We start from the raw sequence: 21,825 nt of genomic DNA on the forward strand, positions 1-21,825 counted from the left end.
CTCACTGCTCCACTACACCACGTACTCTCCACCGCCCGCGTCTTTGCCTAGAAAGGCCTCTGCTTCCCCGCAACGCACTCCTACCCCTCGAAGCACTGCTCCGATTCCTTTCGCGGCTGTCTCTGACCACCCCCTCAACTGGGTCACAGCAGCCTTCGGGCCACACCTCTCTCAAAACCCTAATCGCACCGTCTGTACAAGTTTCTCTCCTTCGCTAGGACGGGCGTTCCTTGAAGCCAGCAGCCACGACTAACTGATTTCCGCGTCCCCAGCTCCAACTCCGTGGCCTGGCACCTAACGCAGGCGTTCAATAAGCCACCTGACCGGCCGTAGAGGTGTGGCTGGGGCAGAGGTGCGGACGAGCGGGCACAGTGGATTCCGGCAGGAAGGAGGACATCCCAACAGCCAGGGCCGCTGGGCCCAGTCTCGCCGCCGCAGTTCCGGCGCGGCCGCTCAAGGCCCAGCTCTCGCGAGATTAGGCCTGAGCGCCAGCCCTCGGGGCGGCGTGGTTCCCGCTGTGTTCGCGCGGCCACGCAACTCTCCGGAAGTAGCCCTTCCGGCGCCGTGCCCCGGAAGCGGAAGTGTGGCTCCGGGCTGTCTGAGATCGTTGCTCGGTGGTCCTGAAATCTAGGGAAGCCGTTTTCGCTTCATTTTTGCTGGCTCTCGAGCGCTTCCCCCCTGGCGGGTGGGAGTGCAGAGAGGAAAGCGCAAGATGAGCACCATGTTCGCGGACACGCTGCTCATCGTTTTTATCTCCGTGTGCACGGCTCTTCTCGCCGAGGGTGAGAGCGGCTGCTTCTCTGACGTTTGATCACCTTCCGAGGGGAAGGATCCTAAGGCGCGGGACCGTCGGGCCACCAAGGGAGTGGTCGCGAGCGTTGCTTGCTTAGGGTTGGGATGGGAGGGCTCATCCAGGGAATCGGGGTAACTCGGGAACAGGAGCGGGAGGGGTCGCTAGGGTAGATTTCACTTGCGTATTTGTGGAGACACCTTCATATCATGTCTCCGTTGTTTTGGTTGAAGAGTCCATTGTCTTAACATTCGAAAAAAGTTAACTGCTGGTAAATATAAAGCAAAAAGTTGAAATCCCTCCTTACCCAGCAGTCACCACTAATAAGTTTGTTGTGAGCGTTATACACATTTCTCTATTAGCATGTTGCTTTTGATGTTTCAGGCATCACCTGGGTCCTGGTGTACAGGACAGACAAGTACAAGAGACTGAAAGCGGAGGTGGAAAAACAGAGTAAAAAATGTGAGTATGGCAACAGCCTTTAGCTGTAGCTCCCATATATCAAGTTCATTGAGCTCATGCATGTTCACAGTAAATATTTTAGGAGCACCAACCGATACAAAAACTGTATAGGAATACAAAGGTGAATCCGATTTGTATTGGAGCTGTATATAGATATGTGCAGTATTGGATATTTTTATGCAAAACGTGTAATACAAATGGCAGTGCTACGGGACATGAGAAGTACTCGTTATGTGCTGTGGTGGTTCTAAAACAGAGATCCCGTTCACTTTTGAGCAGCCCTGGAAGCGTTTGTGATGCAGATGGCCTTGGTGTCCTCCTTGGGTAGTTAGAAATTGGATAGAGAATGAGATGGGGGAAGGATCGGGGGTGAAGAAAATAGCATGTGTGCAAAAATGTGGGCATTTTAACAAGAAAGTGTGTTTGGGGACCTAGGTCATTATGATTATTATCAAGGTAAGCAGTGTCTTCAGGGATAAGCCAGGTTTCTGATGTGTGAGGAGGTTGATGGAGTTTGAGGAGAAGGTTAAGAACACGTAGAGTTTGCTGTCTTTGAAATACAGCAGGAATTCTCCAGGACGCAGCTGAGGGAGCTGCGAGAGGTATTACGTGAATGGTTCCTTCCAGGTTTGATGTGGCTTTCAGTGTCCTTTTCTGCCTTTTAAAGATTAAATATAACTTTTGTATCTTAACATTTCTATGACTTTCTGTATTCTATGACATACTTTTATGTCTTCATAAGAGTTTATAGGGTTTTCTTCTTTGCAGTATCTCACCTGATCCGCATAGTAGCCATTTATGGTTATATAAATATTACCGTCTCTGTATAGAAAAGAGATTGAGGCTCGGAAAGGTTAAATGACATACTAATGTCTCAGCAAACAAAGAATTAGAATCCAAACTTCTACTTTTAAAATTATAGTTTGCTGCTCCTTCACTTATTCAATGTGGATAATGTACCTCCACATATAGAAACCAAGCTCATTATCTTTACCTTCACTAATGCGGTCCTCTTCCAGTATTTCCCTATGTGGTGAATGGTACCTCCATGCCTCCGATAGTGCAAACCTGAAACCTTGACTGTGAACCTTTCTTCACTTGACTTTCAGAGTTTGCTCTTATCTTGCTGATCATTCTGTTGCAGTTTCCTTGTTGGTTACTCTTCTTAACCTCCTATTGTTGGTGACTCCAAATTTGTGTTTATCTCTCTTTTTTTTTAATGTTTATTTATTTTCTGAGAGAGAGAGAGAGACAGAGCACGGGCAGGGGAGAAGCAGAGAGAGGGAGACACAGAATCCGAAGCAGGCTCCAGGCTCTGAGGTGTCAGCACAGAGCCCAACGCGGGGCTTGAACTCACAAGCCAGGAGATCGTGATCTGAGCCGAAGCCGGACGCTCAACTGACTGAGCCACCCAGGCGCCCCTATTTTTAATCTCTATACTCACTCCCTTGGTGAACTCAATCATGTGCTATATTTGGCAATGGCACCTCAATTTATATCCTGAGCTCTCTCTTCTTAACACGGGATTCATATATCCCTGTAAAAGCTCACCTTGTGGTGAGCTTAGCATAACATGTAAAGGAGTTGGATCAGTATGTTGTATACCTGAAATGTAACATTATGTGTCAGCTATACTCAAAGAAATTTTTAAAGATTCATGTCTCAGTTTGGTCAATTACACTGTAATGTCTAATACACATTTGAAACCCAGCATATCCAAATTGAATACTTGTTTCTCACTTCCAAGCCTCCTTCCTTGGTAGCAATCGTGATGGCAAGTGTATCCTTCTACTTGCTCAGGCCGTAATCCTTGTGCAATTATCTTTAACTCTTCTCTCACACCCCGCCTCTAAGACTTTTGCACCACCTTCAGATACATTCAGAATCTGACCACTTTTCATCACCTCCATTGATAACTGCCACAGTCCAAGACACCTTCATCCTTTGCATGAATTATTGCCGCAGTCTCCAGCAGGTGTTTCTGTTTACCTGTGGTCTGTCCCCAAGATAACATAGAATGATCCTTTTTAAAGACTCTTGGCTCATGTCCCATCTCTGCTCATAACCCTGTGATGGGGTCCCATTTTCACTCAAGAAGAGCCAAAGTCCTTACAGTGGCCTGCAGAGCCTCCCCTATTTCTACTCTGATACACTTTTCCTCTCAACACACTCTGCTTCAACCACACTGACCTGCTTGCTGTTCACTGTGTATCAGCCACACTCCTGTGCTGGGACCTTTCTACTGGCTCTTCCATCTGCCTAGAATGTTCATGTCTCTGATGTCTGCTCAGCCAAGCCTCTTACCTTCAAATCTTTACTCAAAGTTTACTTCTGTGAGTCTTCATTTGACCACTGTCTTTGAAACTGCTCATCTCTTCTCCCACGACTACTCCTCATTTTCCATATCCTGCTCTTTTTTTTCCCCCATGGTTCTTGTCACTTTCTAATATATGATTTATTTGTGTATTGTGTTGCTGTTTATTGTTTATCTCCACTTGCTAAAACAAAAGCTTCACTAGGACAGGGTTTTTGTTGTTGTTGTTCTGATATATTCCACGCACCTAGAACAGTGGCACGTACTAAATGTTTCATAAATATTTGCTGATTTGAATACTTTCTTCTCTCACTCTGTATGTGCAGTCTACCCTCAAGTTACTATTCTCCTCTTGGGAAGCTTTCAGTCTCTCTACATCCCTCCAGTCCTGCCACCACCGCATGGTCTAAACTTGTATCATGTTTCATTTCATCTACTGCAGTAGCCTCCTCATTGGTCTCCCTGCAGCCACTCGAATATATTCTCTATAGTACATCTAGAGTAATTTTTTCAAGACACAAATCTTATGTTACTTGCCCTTCTTTTGTTTTTTGTTTTTTGTTTTGATGTTTATTTATTTTTGAGAGAGACAGAGACAGAGCACAAGCAGGGGAGGGGCAGAGAGAGAGGGAGACACAGAATCCAAAGCAGGCTCCAGGCTCTGAGCTGTCAGCACAGAGCCTGATGCGGGATTCAAACCCACAAACAGCGACCTGAGCCACCTAGGCGCCCCTTTAATACAACTTTTAGAAATAATACATGTACTGTACTGTTTGCTAGTAAGGGAAGTATGCTGAGATAATATACAGAACAAAGAACGTAAATAAACTAAAGCTAATTTTTGACATACCTATTCTTAGTGCATTCATAGGTGGACTATGATAGGTGGATAGATCAAAGATAGTAAATATAAAATTTAAATATGTTACATTATTCCTCTTTATTTATTTAAATTTTTTTTAATGTTTATTTTTGAGAGAGAGAGAGAGAGACAGAGTGCGAGCAGGAGAGGGGCAGAGAGAGAGGGAGACACAGACTCCAAAGCAGGCTCCAGGCTCTGAGCTGTCAGCACAGAGCCCAATGTGGGGCTCGAACCCACAAACTGTGAGATCATGACCTGAGCCGAAGTTGGACACTTAACCAACTGAGCCACTCAGGCGCCTCACATTATTCCTCTTTAAAAGGTTACTTTTGCTTTTACTTTTTTTATCATCATATTAATTGAAATGCATCCAGAGAAGTTGGTCTTAGCTTCCTTTGTTTGTTTTTAAGTAATCTCTATGCCCAGCGTGAGGCCCGAACTCATGACCCTGAGACCCAAGAGTCGCATGCTCCGCTGCCTGAGCCAGCCGGGCACCCCAGTCTTAGCTCTTTTGACTCCTGATCTCCCTACCTTGTGCATAGGTCTGTCATGGCAGTTTTCTGTACTATAATTGTTATTCGATTGTCTGCCCTCACTAGATTGCTCCTCAGAGGGCAGGGATCATGTTTATCTTTTTATCTACCTAGAACAGTGCCTGTTATTTGGCACCAGTAGCAGAATGAATGAATCCCTACCTTCTGGAGGGGATTGAATATGAGAATGAACTGTAAGTAACCGTAGTTCTCTGAGAGAGCAGAATTTGAAAATCATGCTTAGACTCAACCTAAGGCAATCACCCTCAGCTGATGGCTTAAAAGCCATCCTAGTTTTTATTATGTTCCATCAGTTATTATTATTGTGGCCTTATGTAGTCCATTATAGGTGTTTGGTGATGCTTACAGTATTGTTTTAGCCTTAGATTGCTGCGTCTGCCTTGTCCTGCCACCAGGTGTGGGAGTAGATCAGGTGACTTACTCATGACCATAATCAAAGGCAGGTGTAACTTTCTTGTGAGCTTCTTTCATTGGTTCAGCTGTGGTAAAGCCTCCTTCATTAGCATAATGCATGATTAATTTTTGCCATATTACTGTGTTTACAGTGGAAAAGAAGAAGGAAACAATAACAGAGTCAGCTGGTCGACAACAAAAGAAAAAAATAGGTAAGATGAGTTACTGCTATACACAAAATTTACCAGAAATAAATTTTGGAAATTTGAAAAATTTTAAATTAGAAAAATAAATTCTTAGGTAATGAAAATATAATGTAGTTGTTAACAGTGGTAACTCATGTTTGTATAACTTTGTGGTTTACAAAGCACTTGAATACATTCCCTTGATTGTCTCTTGTCCATTTTGTAGGATAAGTTCAAGCAATTGCTACTTTTTTCTCTTAGCTTTGAAATTTTAGTTTTTGTAAAATGATGCTGACCGTTGTAGCTTTTGAACTTGGCTGAGGGTTCTTGGCATAGTTTGATAAAAGTGTATTTTTTTTCACATCTGACATTATTTCCAGTTAAGTCTGAGTAACTTGTATTGTTGCCATGGCTTCCTTAATGAGAATTGACTAATGATGGAAATCCACCAGGGGTAGGAAATTTTCTGCTGCGTAATTTTTATCTGATCTGGAGAGTAATACCTGTTTTTGGTTTTTCAGCGTATTTTAGAACTTAATTTCAAAATGTAATTCTGTTCCGAAAAGATAAGTGATGAGATATGATTTGTATTTATACTTTATGATACTTCTTTATTCTGAAATCAGGAAAAAACTGTGAAACTGTGTGTTTGGTTCAGAAACTGTGTCTGCCTAGGTCACTGCCGTTAATTATATCCTAGGAGAGAATTCTATCAAGCTGGACTGTGCTGCCGTCCTGTTCTGATTAAAGCTTTTGAATTTAGTGTAGCTGATGGTTTCTAAATGGCTGACTCATTTAGCTCCATGGCAGGATGCTGCTGTAAACTTACTCTGGCTCAGGTGCTCTGGTCGGCACCAGAGAAACAAAAGTAGAAAAAATTCTATTAGAAGTCCATTCAGAGAGGGAAAACCGACCAATGCTGTATGGGAAATACTTTTGTAGGGGTATATTCTGAGTGTTATAAAGGTAAAGAGAAAGGATATTTAAACCAAGCTAGGGGATTCGTTTTTCTTGAAGAGATAATGTTTTAGTTAAATCTTAAAGTTTTAGTGTGAATTAGTTAAAGAAAAATGTAAGTAAATAAAATAGTGGTCAGAATTTATTGAGTACTTAACCATCTACAGCACACTGAAGTAAGCACTTTACATGTTGTTGTTTTTTTAAGTTTATTTACTTATTTTGAGAGAGACAGTGTGCACACAAGGTAGGGGCAGAGAGAGAAAGAGAATCCCAAGCAGACTCCACGCTGTCATCCCAGAGCCCAATACGGGGCTGGATCCCACGAACCCGTGAGATCATGACCTGAGCTGAAATCAAGAGTCCGACACTTAACCGACTGAGCCACCCACATGCCCCAAGGCGTCTTTTTAAAAATCAACTTTACCTTTTTATATGTGTCTTTTTTGTCCTGTTCTGTTGGGAATGGTCCCTACTGAAAAGTGGAATCAGTGGAGTATGTAACACACACCTTAAAATTTTTTTTTACATTTATTTTTGAGAGACACAGTGAGAGCATGAGTGGGGGAGGGGCAGAGGGAGGAGGAGACAGAATCTGAAGCAGGCTCCACGCTCTGAGCAACAGTTCAGCAGAGAGCCCCATGCAGGGCTTGAACTCACAAACCGTGAGATCATGACCTAAGCCAAGGTCAGATGCTCAACTGACTGAGCCACCCAGACGCTCCTGTAACGTATGCCTTTTAGGCAGCCTCAGACATAATCAGCTGTTACTTGCCCATGACTAAAATGCCTCATTAGTAGGACTAATGAGAATTAGTCTTAGCTTCTATACCATCTGACTACATCTTGTACAGCTGATCGTGCTCAGCCGTGAATTTATCAGAGCTAGGCAGGAGTGAAGCAAACATCTAAGAAATTTGCGTTTTTTACCTCCTCTAAAATCAAGTGAATATTAACTTATTTCTGAATTATTTAAAACCCAACTAAAACTGCTTTATTTGTATATGGGCAGTACTTAATAACAATTTGAGTTGAAGAATCTTCAAGAACTATAGTAGTGTTGGCATGTTTCATATACCTGTGTTGCTATATTTTTGTTAAGCCATGTATCCATACAGCCTACCTTGACAATACTTAGGGTTATAGTTTCTGTTTGGACATAATTGGAAAAAATGGAATAGAGCTTCAGAAAAACCGTCGCTTTAGTTTGCTCTCAACTTTGAGGCTCTTTTTGCTTTTTCTGCCTCTTTAGGCTACCAGCTTTCTCATAAAGGACTACCCTTCCTAGAAAAGGGTTTTTGGTATGCTTTATCTTCAGATCAACTTTTATTATATTGCTGAGTCATTCATGCAACAATTGTTGAGCACACACTACAATGTTGAGCAACTAACTACATGCCAGTTACTAAGGATACAGAGGTGAAGAAGGCATAGAGGTTCCTTGTCCTCCAAGAGCCTACCATCTAGTTGGGTTTATGGGTATAGAAACAGATCATTATAACAGAATGTACAAATTCAGTGAGTATAATGATAAAGATGAATATGGAATATTCTGGAAGCATAAAGAAAGGACTGCTAATCCAGTGTCTTGAGCCTACATTGTCTAGTACGGCAGCCATTAGCTACGTTTGGCTTTTTTAATTAATTAAATTAAGTTAAAATTTTAGTTCCTCTATCACATTGGGCCACATTTTCTTTTCTCAGGAGCCACATGTAATTTGTGACTACTTTACTGGCGGCACAGATACAGAATATTTTCATATTGTAGAAAGCTCCATAGAATAATGCTGACTAAGGAATCAAGATTTTCAGAAGGAGATGAGACAGCTGAGGCTTAAAAGTTGAGTACTAACTAACTAGGAAGGGGTTGGATAGGGACAGGATAAAACATTCTAGGTAGAAATCCCAGTTGGTCAAGACTGAGGAGTTTTGGGGGATGTGTGGTTCTCAGAGCTAAAATGAGAACAATCCAGGGAAAGTTGGGACAGTTTGTCATCCAAGTAGAAAGGACTTCATGAACAAAGACGTTGAATCCAGAGAAAAACTTCATATAGAGGGTGTTTGGTGTTGCAGCAACATAAAACTTAATGGGTGGGGGGAGGGGGTTAGCAATGAGGCTGCAGAATAAGCAGGGCCAGACGGCCGACTTGCAGGTGACACTGGGACATGCTCTTGAGGATGAAAAGCCATGCCAAAATTTTAAGCGTGGGAGCATCACAATTTTGGTCGGTTCTGCCTTGTGGGTAGATCTAACAGGCAGCTACGTGGAAGATGGATTTGAGGGAGCAAGTTTGGAGGCAGTGAGACGTGCTGGGAGACTTGAAATAACATAGGTAAGAGGGGTTAGAAATCTTCATTCAGATGTGGTAGGAAGGAGGTGAGCAGGGGGAGGGTTTCATAAATATGAGGTAAAATTAATAGGATGTGGTGTTTGGATGAGAAAGTAGGGAGTCAGGGATATGCCCAGGTTTCTAGCATAAGTGCCTTTTATAAGTACCTTTTATTTTATTTTATTTATTTTTAATTTTTTTGAACATTTATTTATTTCTGAGAGACAGATCATGAGCAGGGGAGGGGCAGAGAGAGAGAGGGAGACACAGAATCCAAAGCAGGCTCCAGGCTCTGAGCTGTTAGCACAGAGTCTGACGTGGGGCTCTCTCAAAGCCATGAACCGTGGGATCGTGACCTGAGCCGAAGGCGGATGCTTAACCGACTGAGCCACCCAGGCTCCCCTCTGTAACTTTTTAAAATTTCTTAGCAGTAGTCCCTTCCATCTCTAGTTATTTTAAGCCTACCTTCTCATCATCTCATACCCCAGTCCTTAACCCCACAATTTAAAAATGTCTTGTTACGTTGTAAGAGGACTGCCCGGATAGAAAAAGAGCTCCTTCCCCCAAGATAGACCTCAGCTTCATTGCTTTTCGTTTATTTTCTTCCATATACCTGCAGCATCCCCCTGTCTCCTGTCCATATCCTTTCCTCCCACGGAGAACAAACTGGATAGGAGCAGTTCAGGGCAAGAGATCATATATTCATCCCACTGTGTACTGTTGGGAAACTGCGGTCCGGTCTGCAGGCCAGTCTTCCTGTAGGCCTGTTCTTGATCCTCCTTTCCTTTACCTATCCAAATTTGCTAGCCCTCACACCAATTTATTCTAATGGTAGATTTTTTTTTTTAATTTTAGAGGATATTATATTTTGATTTTATAATCTTCCCGGGAGGGTGGGGATTTTTGTGTGTTTTGCTCATTCATGTATCCCCACTGCTCAGAAAAGTACCTGGCATGTAGTAGGTAATCAATAAGTATTTCTTGAATAAATTAATCCCGGTGATAATAATACATGATCAAAGAGAGCGATAGCATAGTGTATATACAGAATATTGGGCTGGTAGTTGGGAAACTTGGATCTAGTCCTGGCTTATGTGATCTCTGACAAGTCACTTACCCTCTGCAGGGTCTCGGTTTCTTCATAGAAACCATGAAACCCTTTATGTTGATGGGAAGATGGTAAATAAGGGCAGGGCATTAGCGCACACTTGAGACTTCTTCAGCACCTGGGGTTGTGTGTGTGTAACGACTTTCTTGAAATCTATGTCAAATTTTCTAGCTTTCTAAGTGACTTACCTATAAAACTGTTTATTTGTGGAGTGATTAGTCTGTAATATGAAAGAACTTGAATTTTAAGTGTATCTTGATTGGCTTTTATTTTTTAGACTATGCTCTCTTGAAGAAACTGAAAGGGGGAAAATCATCAGAGATGGTAGTAACTCATAGTTGAAACCTAAGTGCAGTCATTATGTTTACACTTCCCATCAGCGTAGTGTAAAAGTATACCTTAATGTGGAGTTAAAACACTAAATACCAGAGATAATTTTTAACGAATCTGTAAAGATTCTTATTTTAGGGGCACCTGGGTGGCTCAGTCGGTTAAGCGTCCGACTTTGAGTTGTGGTTTCGAGCCCCGTGTCGGGCTCTGTGCTGACAGCTCGGAGCCTGGAGCCTGCTTCGGATTCTGTGTCTCCCTCTCTCTCTGCTCCTCCCCCACTTGTGCTCTGTCTCTCTCTGTCTCTCTGTGTCTGTCTCTCTCAAAAATGAATAAACATTAAAAAATTTTTTTAAATTTTTTATTTTATTTAAATTGAAATATTTTAGTGCTCTGATACACTTGAATTGTTTGCTAATATAAAGTATACAGCGTTCCAGGTATTCAGCTCATCTTCTTAAGTGATACTGAGACAGAAGTGCTTTTGTAGTCACCAGTCAGTAACAGTTTAACATCTGCTTTGTGCTCAGCGTTGTGTATATTAACCAGTTCATTAATTCTTTTCAGAGAGGCAAGAAGAGAAGCTGAAAAATAACAACAGAGACCTATCGATGGTAAGAGTCTTAAGTACAATTTTGTGATAAACTACAAAATATTTTTTTAGCAAAAGGCCCTGATTTGCATTAAGTACACCGTACTTACCTTTTCAGAAATTCACCCCATAATGTCCTGGGAGTTCCTGGACCAGACAGAAGTGAAAATATGCTCCTGGGCTTAAACTTTGATTTCAGTAGTAGGAAGAACTCTTCTGGGCTGTCCGGAGCTCATAATTTGTCCCTCTCACACAGTTCTTGATAGCTTCCCCCGTGTGTTTTAAATGAAGTAGTCTGTTTTCTTTTTTATGTGTTTTATTTATTTATTTTGAGAGAGAGAGAAGGAGAGAGAGTTCCAAGCAGGCTCCGCACTGTCAGCACAGAGCCCGACGCGGGGCTCGAACTCACGAACCATGAGATCATGACCTGAGCCGAAGTCGGATGCTTAACTGACTGAGCCCCCCAGGTGCCCCTGAAGTATCTATTTTCTTTTTCTTTTCTCATGTCATTGCTGAGTCTTTGGTTTTCTGGTGACCTGTGTCAGCCCAGTATCTGAGTTGAAGCGTTAGAGATGGCCTTTATTGTTGCCTTTGTTCTTTAGAGGCCTTTTGTCCTGAGTGTCAGGCACACCATAAAGTGTGAAGACAAGTGATTTTATTACCCATTTACTCATTATTTGTAAGCGGTAGAGTTTGTTCAAGCGTGTCTAAGGCATAGGTAGGCTAATTATGTGGCTTGACTAATTTTTCTATTTAATTTCTATATGTTTAACACAGGACATTTGAACTGTGCAACAGTTGCCTTTGCTTACTGAGAGACCTTTGCTATATTATCTTCCGTTTCTTAAAATTCTTACTAATTTAAAGCTGTAACTCAGAAGTGCATCTTTTTGAAAATAACTTTTCTGTTGACATAATTATAAATGTTTATAACACCAAATTCAGAAACTACAGAAAGAAGAGAGAAAAATTACTGATAAGCCTGTCATCCAGAGATAACAGCTATTTTTCTTTTTTAAGTTCGTTTATTTATTTTAAGAGAAAGAACTCGAGCAGGGGAAGTGCAGACAGAGGGAGAGAGAGAGAGAGAATCCCAAGCACGTTCCGCACTGCCAGTGCAGAGCCCAACTCGGGGCTCGAATTCACGAACCGTGAGATCATGACCTGAGCTGAAATCAAGAGTTGGATGCTTAGCCGAGACACCCAGGTGCCCCCAGAGATAACAACTGTTAATCTTACATTTTTCTGATCTTTTGATTACTTATACTTTTACCACATATGTAATTAAGTAAGAAGGTAGCTGTAAGGAACAGAATACTTAACCAACAATGACTTAAATAGATAAAGATTGTTTAGTTGCTCAAGAAGTCCAGAGTTTGGCAGTCCTGGGCTGGTGTGGCAGGTTAGTAATGTCCTTAAGGACTCTAGATTAAGAATCTAGCCATCCTTAGATTATGGTTGTTCGGTTATTTGATAGTGCTTTACCTTCAGGTTTTATGTTCTTCGTTCCGAGGAAGAAGAATGAGCAAAAGGCCTAACGGGATGCTGGCCAAGTTCATCCCTTTTAAAAATCCCATTCAGTACTTGTAAGTCATTGGCCAGAATTGGGTTGCACGGCTACCCTTATACCATTCATCAGTAGGGGACAAGGAGAAGGGCTTGGAGGTGGAGGGCGGATTAGCCAATAAACAACTTTTTGCCGTGAAGGGCCTTTTAAACATGACATGAAACCAAAATTTTTGAGGGTGTGTGTTAGTGGCAGTTTTCTTTAGTGTGAAATGACAATTGTTGGTCTTTTTACAGGTCCGAATGAAATCCATGTTTGCAATTGGCTTTTGTTTTACTGCCCTAATGGGAATGTTCAATTCCATGTGAGTAAACTTTAATAATAACATGGTTTTACATCACTGTTGTTGTCTCTGTGTGTGTATGTGTGAGCAGTTAACTTTTTTGGGTAATACTTTATTTTGAAATTTGAAATTTATAGAAAAGTTACAAGAATAATATATCCATTATCCAAATTCACCCATTTTGCTCCACTTTCTTTCTCTTTTTCTGTCTTCCATATCATACATGTACTCATACACACATTTATGTTTTTTTTTTTAATTATTCAAGGGTATATCATAGGGTTCATGCCCTTTTACACATAACTACTAAAATGTATATTTCCTACACACATGGACATTCTCTTATATAACTTCGATTCAATTACCAAAATCAAGGAAATTCAATTCTGAGAGAATACAATCATATGAAAACTTTTTCATCCTCTTTAATATTGAGGATATTTTATGTACAAGGTAGAGACCAAGGTATTATGGGGCCTCTAAAAAGAATTTAATATGTCCTGTGTGTTTTTAAGTTATTTACCAGCATCCTGGTTCAAAACGAAGGGGGTCCTACAGAGATGTTTGACGCTTTAACAACTGTTACCTGTATGACAAGAAAGTAAGTTACTATTATCTAAACTGGCAGGTAGCAGGCTTGAGTAATTGTGGAACTACTTTTGGTAGGAACTGGGAAAATATCCAAAGATGACAAGCAGTCATTGATTCCTTGTCAGGGCCCACCTGTATCACCTCTACAGAAAGCAGAATTTCCCTCTCTCCCTCTTTACTCTTTCCTCCTGCTCTTCCTCCCCTGTTCCACTTCTGCCTGTCTCTGCCTCTCCCTGCACCTCCCCACTTCTTCTAGTCCATTCTTCCCTCCCCACCAGCGCAGTGCCTACTCTGTGCCAGGCACTGTGGTAGGTACTGAAATATAACAAATAAAGCATGGCCCCTGCCATAATCGATTTTATGGGAAGAAAAGATAGATAAACAAATATGTTGATAGATGTTGTAATAGAAATCTGTGTGTATAAAGTGGGGAAAAGAATTGAGTGGCTGTTTTTATTTAGGTGAGGACTAGAGGAGGTGTCCAAAATGGTTTTAATATAAAATTTCCTTTTAGCTAAGGGTCTAAAATCATAGACCTTTAGAGCTGAAAGGGACCTTTGGAAGATGAAATAACTTGCCTGAGGTATCTAAGAGTCTCATGATTTCAGTCTTATAATTCTTTTTTTTTTTTTTTTTTTTTTTTACATTTATTCATTTTTGATATAGAGAGACAGAGCACAAGTTGGGGGAGGGGCAGAGAGAGAAGGAGACACAGAATCCGAAGCAGGTTCCAGGCTCTGAGCTGTCAGCACAGAGCCCGACTCGGGGCTTGAACTTGTGAACCACGAGATCATGACCTGAGCCGAAGTCAGATGCTTAACCGACTGAGCCACCCAGGCACCCCTCTGTCTTATAATTCTAAACTCAGTACTCTTTTTCACTCTGCCATACTTTCTCTCATTTCTTGGATACATATCACCGTGAATTATCAGGCAAAGCAATCATTGAAAGGTTTTATAGTTAACTAGTAAGTGTCCATTTACAATTGAAATACTCAAATATTCTTCTTAAATTGTTACATTCTAGACAGCATAGGCCTGGCTAAGTACTCATCTATACTTAAAAAAATTTTCTTTTTGGGGCGCCTGGGTGGCGCAGTCGGTTAGGCGTCCGACTTCAGCCAGGTCACGATCTCGCCGTCCGTGAGTTTGAGCCCCGCGTCGGGCTCTGGGCTGATGGCTCGGAGCCTGGAGCCTGTTTCCGATTCTGTGTCTCCCTCTCTCTCTGCCCCTCCCCCGTTCATGCTCTGTCTCTCTCTGTCCCAAAAATAAATAAAAAACATTGAAAAAAAAAATTAAAAAAAAAAAATTTTTCTTTTAATGTTTATTTGGGAGGGGAGGGGCCAGAGGATCTGAAGCAGGCTCTGTGCTGACAGCAGAGAGCCTGACGTGAGGCTCAAACTCATAAACTGAGATCATGACCTGAGCTGAAGTTGGACGTTTAACTGACTGAGCCATCCAGGCGCCCTTCATTTATACTTTTTAAATTTGATGCTTCACTTCTAGTGTTCTCATACTTCTGATTTTTTAAATAATATTTTTAAGGTTAATGCAGTGTGTGTGTGTATCTATTCTGATTGGCCTTAGCTTTATTGTGTGATTTTTGTGACAGATTTCAGTCCTGCCCTACTAGAGGTTCAGCATTTTGTTTTATTCCTTAGTTTTATGTTTGTTTGTCTTTTACCAAACTTATGTTTATGTCTCCCTCTAGTAGACTGTAAGTTCCTATAGCTTCCCATGTAACAGTTTTTATATCCTTAGGGTTTCAGGGCTTACGTAGATATTTACCGAATAAATTAAAAAATAGTTGTAAATATACACCCCAGTTTCCTCATTCATGGTTTCTGTACTATTCTGAGGTAAGAATTTGATCCCATTGAAATGTGAATCAAAACAAAAAAATTTTTTTTTAATGTTTTATTTATTTTTGAGAGAGAGAGAGTGCGAGCAGGGGAGGGGAAGAGAGAGCGGGGACAGAGGACGCATAGCCAGCTCCATGCTCCCAGCAGTGACCCCAATGCGGGGCTTGAACTCACGAACCATGAGATCATGACCTGAGCCGAAGTCAGACACTCAGCTGACGAAGCCCCCCAGGAGCCCCGTGAATCAAAAAATTTTAAATTATGGGGCAACTGGGGGGCTCCATCAGTTGAACGTGCAACTCTTGATTTTGGCTCAGGTCATGGTCCAAGGGATGTCGGATTGAGCCCCTCATCAGGCTCTGTGCTAAGTGTGGAGCCTGCTTGGGATTCTCTCTCCCTCTACCCCTCTCCCCGCTCACATGTGCGCTCTCTCTCTCTCTCTCTCTCTCTCTCTCTCTCTCTCAAATAAAAACAAACAACTGATTAGTGAATCAGTTGCAGTGGAACCAAATTCTCAAAAGTATGAGTCTGAATGTAGTTGATGAAAATGTCTTCTACTAACTCTTTGGTCATAGCTTATTTTAGCCCCAGATAGCTCGAAGTGTCCTTTAATAAGATAGACTAATCTCAGCAATAAATGTTGTATTGAGAGTGTTTATTTCAGTATTAACACATCAATAGTGTTTGGAAAAAATGATACAGAATTGTGTACATTCTGTTGACAGGTCAATAATGTAAATCTAATTTTCAAAGACTGTATGTCTTTACTGATAAGAGTGTTGACATTAGGTTTAAGTAGGGAGAAGTCTTGACTTGTAATCTAAGTTGTGAAACATGGAAATGGATCATTTGGCTTATGTTCATTATTTACAGTAGGAGGTAATATTAGATTATCTTTTTAGAAGAATTTGCCAGTTCTTTCATTTTTTTCTGTAGTTAAAACTAGAGCTTGGCATGGAGTTTTGATTTGAATCCATAGTTGGTTTAGTTGCTAAATGAAGCTAATACGTTTGATTATAATCATGGAATCACATAACCACAAAGTATCATAACATGTTTTTCATTTGCCTTCCTTTGATTTTCTCGCTCCAGTTTTCAGTTTTCCATGAGTGCTCTGTGTGAATATTTATAGTAGGTTTCAACTATTTTTAATGTTTATTCAGGTTGAAAAGCTGGCATGCCATTTTTTTGGTGCCTCTCACTGTGGGAGGTAAAAGAAAATTGCCCAGTCTAAGCTCTCAAGCAGCTTCCTGCCTTCAGATGGAATAGACATCTATATAGGAAATATTGATTTACGAGTTAAAAACTGTTTGTTCTTATGTAGCAGCCATCGTAATTTGTCGAAGGTCCATTATAGAGGTCTCTTAGAGAGAGAAATCCTATAACAATAACACCCTATCCCAACTATATTTTTCCCTTTTCTTGGGCTACAGAGCAGCCTGGCCCTGGGCCTCGGAGAGGCATATTTCTGTTTATGTTATTCCTGAGACTCACTTGCAACCCATCGTGTTCTCTGCCACAGCAGCATTCTTCCTGATACCTGTGTGTCTTTCAGTGGGTACTCCTTTCTAGTCACCTGGAACTGAAGGCTTTGCAGCTTCCCTCCGTCTCCTTTCTTCCTTTCAGCTCACATTTCTTGTGTATCCAGCCTGTCCCAAATTTATCCCAAGTTATCTCTAATACTGTCAGCCGTCTCCTCCATCGGTTAACGGTTCCTGTGGACTCTGACCCATCTGTGTCTGTCCAGTCATCCATCCGTCTATCCATTCTTTCCTTTCTCCTTCCCTTCCTCTCTTTCTCCCACCTCCCTCTCCTCTTTCTGTCCGTGCAACACCAGCTCTCCTAGTTTCAGCATGTTACCTTTCCTCTCTGCTACTACCCTTAACCTTGGGCGTAGCAGTAGCTTCCTCGCTGTTCTCTCTCCTCAGGTGTCCTGTCATGGCAGCATTAAGTTAACCATCACCAAAAGCATGTTCCTCATTGCCTAACGACCACACTGCTGCTGATGGAATAGTAACTGTGTGTTGGCCACTGTGCTAAACACTTAACTTTTGTTGCCTTTGTCATCTTAACAGCCTTCTTTTTTTTTTAACTATTTATTACTGAAGCCACAGTTTCTTAATTAATTAGTTAATTAATGAAAGAGATCGAGCAAGCAGGGGAGGGGTAGAGAGAGGGGGACAGAGGATCCAAAGCGGGCTCTGTGCTGACAGCAGAGAGCCCGATGCCGGGCTTGAACTTCTGAACCATGAGATCATGACCTGAGCCGAAGTCCAAGGCTTAACTGACTGAGCCCCCCAGGCGCCCCTTAACAGCCTTCTGAGCTGAGGATTATAGTCTTTCTTTTACTGACGAGAATGTGAAACTCCCAAGTTATTTAACTTGCCCAAGGTTTCAAAGCTAGTAAACGTTGAGCTGGGATGTAGTTCATGTGTCTCTGACTCTAGTCCTTACATAGCATTGTGCTGCTCTGACTACTGACTTAAGTCCAAATTCCATAACCTGCCTTTCACAGCATTCCATGCTTTGGCCAAAGCCTGTTTTTCAAACTTTGTTTCTTTTTATTGCCTACCAACTATTGTGTTCTAACTGCACTGTTCACTGTTCCTGAGACACACATTCTTTCGCATGAATTTTAGAATCACTTATGTCCCAGTGTCCCCTACAATAATCTCATTTGAGTTTTGACTTAAATTTTATTAAATTTATACATTAATTTTGAAGTGTTAGACACCTTTATCATTTTTCATATTCTCTTCTAGGAACATGGTGTTTCGCTAAGTTTGCTTTATGTGCTTTTGTGGTTACTTTCCAAATAAGTATTGTATATATTTTGTATTGTCTAGCGCGTTACTACTCGTATAAAAGCAAGCCACCAGTTTTTGTCATTTTATTTTGTAACTGACCATCTTGCTGAACTCTAATAGATTCTAGGATTTAATTTGGTTCTCTGATTTTCTAGATAGATAATCATATGATCAGACAAATAACTTGTTCTCATTCTTTCTAAATTTCCTCCTCCCTCCTTTCTCCCTGCTGTCTCCTTCTCTCTAGTTCTAAGCTGAATTGAATTAGAACAATTGGAAGAGGGTCAAAAACTTAATAATGAAATACCAAAAGATAGTCCAGAAGGGGCACCTGGCCGGCTCGGTTGGTGGGGCATGCAACTCTTGATCTTGGGGTTGTGAGTTTGAGCCACATGTTGGGCGTAAAGATTACTTAAAAATAAAATCTTTAAATAAAGGGGTACCTGGGTGGCTCAGTCAGTTAAGTGTCCGACTTTGGCTCAGGTCATGATCTCATGGTTCATGGGTTCAAACCCTGCGTCGGGCTCTGTGCTGATAGCTCAGAGCCTGGAGTTTACTTCAGATTCTGTGTCTCCCTCTTTCTCTGCCTGTCCCCAGCTCGTGCTCTGTCTCTCTCAAAAATGAATAAATGTAAAAAAAATTTTTTTTAAATCAGATTATTTGTTTTTTGCTATTGAGTTTGCATTGTATTGTATTTTGAGTAATAGCTCCTTAGTCAGATGTATGGTTTGCAGATTTTTTTCTCCTAATCCATAGGTTGCCTTTTCCTTTTCTTGCTTGCTTGTTTCTTTTGCTGTGCAGAAGCCTTTTCATTTAATGTAGTCCCACTTGATGATTTTTGTTGCTCGTGCTCTTGGTGTCATACCCAGAAAATGATAGCTGATGTCAAGGAGCTTTTTCTCCACATTTTCTTCTAGAATTTTTTTTTTTTAATCTTAATTTTTGTAAATTCTTTTTTTTATTTTTTTTTTAACACCCAAGTTAATTGGCATATATAGTGCAACAATGATTTCAGGAGTGCATTCCTTACTGCCCCTTACCCATTTAGCCCATCCCTCTCCCACAGCCCTTCCAGTAACCCTGTGTTTGTTATCCATATTTAAGAGTTTCTTATGTTTTGTCCCCCTCCCTGTTTTTTTTTTTTTTTTTCATTTTTTAAATGTTTATTTATTTTTGAGAGAGACAGAGCATGAGCGGGAGAGGGGCAGAGAGAGAGGAAGGCACAGAATCTGAAGCAGACTCCAGGCTCTGAGCTGTCAGCACAGAGCCCAACGTGGGGCTCAATCTCACAAACCCTGAGATCATGACCTGAGCTGTAGTCAGATGCTTAACCGAATGAGTCACCCAGGCATCCCAACCCCGTTTTTATATTATTTTTGCTTTCCTTCCCTTGTGTTCATCTGTTGTGTGTCTTAAAGTCCTCATATGAGTGAAGTCATATGATATTTGTCTTTCTCTGACTACTTTCACTTAGCATAATACCCTCCAGTTCCAGTCACACAGTTGCAAATGGCAAGATTTCATTCTTTTTGATTGCTGCGTAATACTCCATTGTATATATCTATACCACCTCTTCTTTATCCATTCATCCATCGATGGACATTTGGGCTCTTTCCATACTTTGGCTATTGTTGATAATGCTGCTGTAAACTTTGGGGTGCATGTGCCCCTTCAAAATAGCATACCTGTATCCCTTGAATAAATACCTAGTAGTGCAATTGCTGGGTCGTGGGGTAGTTCTATTTTTAATTTTTCGAGGAACCTCCCTACTGTTTTCCAGAGTGGCCACACCAGTTTGCATTCCCTCTTCTAGGAGTTTTATGGTTTCAGGTCTTACATTTCAGTCCTTAATTCATTTTGAGTTCATTTTTGTGAGTGGTATCAGATAGAGGTCTAATATCATTCTTTTGCATGTGGCTGTCCAGTTTTCCCAGCACCATTTATTGAAGAGACTATCCTTTTCCCATCAAGTATTCTTGGCTCCCTCGTCAAATATTAGTTGACTTATATGAGTGGGTTTATTTTTCAGCTCTCAATTCTGTTCCCCCAGCCTGTTGATCTGTTTTTATGCCAGTACAATATTGTTTTGATTATTATAGTTCTGTAATGTAGTTTGAAATCAGGATGTGTGATACCTCCAGCTTTGTTCTTTCTCAAGATTGCTTTATCTACTCAGGGTCTTTTGTGGTTCCATATGAATTTTAGGATCATATTGCCGTTGGAATTTTGATAGATATTGTATTGAATCTGTAAATGGCTTTGTGTAGTATAGACATTTTAACAATATTAACTCTTCCAATCAATGAACACAGATATCTTTTCATTTATTTGTCTTTCTCACCTTATTTCTTAAAAATTTTTTTGATGTTTATTTTTGAGAGAGAGGGAGCACAAGTAGGAGAGGGGGCAGAGAGAGAGGGACAGAGGATCCAAAGCAGGTTCCACACTGACAGCAGAGAGCCCAATGTGGGGCTCAGACTCACGAACCGCGAGGTCATGACTAAGCTGAAGTCTGGCTGCTCAACTGACTGAGCCATCATCAATTTATTTCATCAATGTCTTAGAGTTTTCACTGTACTCCTTGGTTATGTATATTCCTAAGTATTTTGTTTTTGATGCTATTGTAAGTAGGATTGTTTTCTTTGTTTCTTTATGATATAGCTCATTGTTAGTGAATAGAAATGCATAGAATTATGATTTTTGTGTCCTGAAACTTGTCTGAATTTGTTTACTGGTTCTAAAAGGCTTTGTTTGTTGTTTGTTTTTGTTACAATTTCAAGTTGAAAATAACAGAATAAAATGACTATATGTGATTAATTTATTGGGTTTGTATGTTAGTGATAAGAGGGGATAGACAGCTTATATGTGTTCTGTCCCTTCTCCTCATGGTCTGACTCTCCAGTAGGACAGTCACAGCAGAGTACCTGGAACACCATATTGTGTGCAGTTTGGAACCAGACAATATGGGGGCAGTTGCATTTAGTATTTCTTCTGAGAGAATGGGAGTGTCTTCTGAAAAAATTATTACTTTTGTTTTGCTTTTGTGCGCTTAGGAGAGAATGACGGTGATTACTTCAAGCAGATCTTTAAATACTTGTGTCGTATATAAGTCAACTCACTTCGTGATTGAGCCGTTTCCTGTGTAAATATATACTGGGAAGGCAACTGGCAGTAGTAAGTGGACGGTCATGTATATAGAAGATGTCAGATTCATTCTATTCTGTATTTACAGGACAGTTGTGTAAGAAGCTCTTTAGAAGCACGGTAGTTGGTCTGGATATTTAGGGATTTTTTCTCCCCCAAAGACAAAGGTGGTATTTCTACTTCTCTTTTCCCTCTCCCTCCACAGAAACAGTCTAAATACCAAGTGTTTTTCTAAGAGGGCATTTTCTAGCCACTTTAATTGGAATTAAAGACTGTCTGCATAATTCAGCTATGTTATAAAGTATCACTATCCTTAATCACGTTAATTTTTATAATTTTAATTATTGACCGATTATACAACTTATTCATAGGAAAGTAAAGAAGAAACTCAACATAAATGCTGATATGTATCTTTTTAGAACTGTTTTCTAAGCTTTTCTCTTTCAGGAACATTTTTCTTTTCTATTTTAGAAAAAGTAAAAAGAAAACTTTCAAACACTAACAGTATGTTAAAAGTTATGTCTAAATATTGTGTATGCATCTTAAGCACCTACTTTTTTCATTCACTGCTATATAGTCCGTGAATTTCTATTTAGAAATATTCAGCCTGTTTAATGTGTGTATTGGGAATCTCTGAGTCTTGTAAAGAGGGTTCTTAAAGTCTCCTTGGTGCCACGGTTCAGAACAGCGATTCTCAA

At 40.7% G+C, this 21,825-nt stretch overlaps 1 protein-coding gene across 1 annotated transcript in view; it reads left to right on the forward strand.

Moving 5' to 3' along the window:
• Positions 1-575: 575 nt before the first annotated feature.
• The window catches only part of TMCO1 (transmembrane and coiled-coil domains 1), a 38,902-nt gene continuing 17,652 nt past the window's right edge, over positions 576-21,825 (forward strand). Inside the window, exons 1-5 of the mRNA XM_049635250.1 lie at positions 576-782; positions 1,175-1,252; positions 5,528-5,587; positions 10,850-10,896; positions 12,678-12,745. Of these exons, the coding sequence (XP_049491207.1) occupies positions 713-782; positions 1,175-1,252; positions 5,528-5,587; positions 10,850-10,896; positions 12,678-12,745 (323 nt within the window). The 5' untranslated portion in view covers positions 576-712. The remainder of the gene's footprint in view (positions 783-1,174; positions 1,253-5,527; positions 5,588-10,849; positions 10,897-12,677; positions 12,746-21,825) is intronic.

This window comes from Panthera uncia, chromosome F1 (assembly GCF_023721935.1).
Source record: "Panthera uncia isolate 11264 chromosome F1, Puncia_PCG_1.0, whole genome shotgun sequence".
Classification (NCBI taxonomy): domain Eukaryota; kingdom Metazoa; phylum Chordata; class Mammalia; order Carnivora; family Felidae; genus Panthera; species Panthera uncia.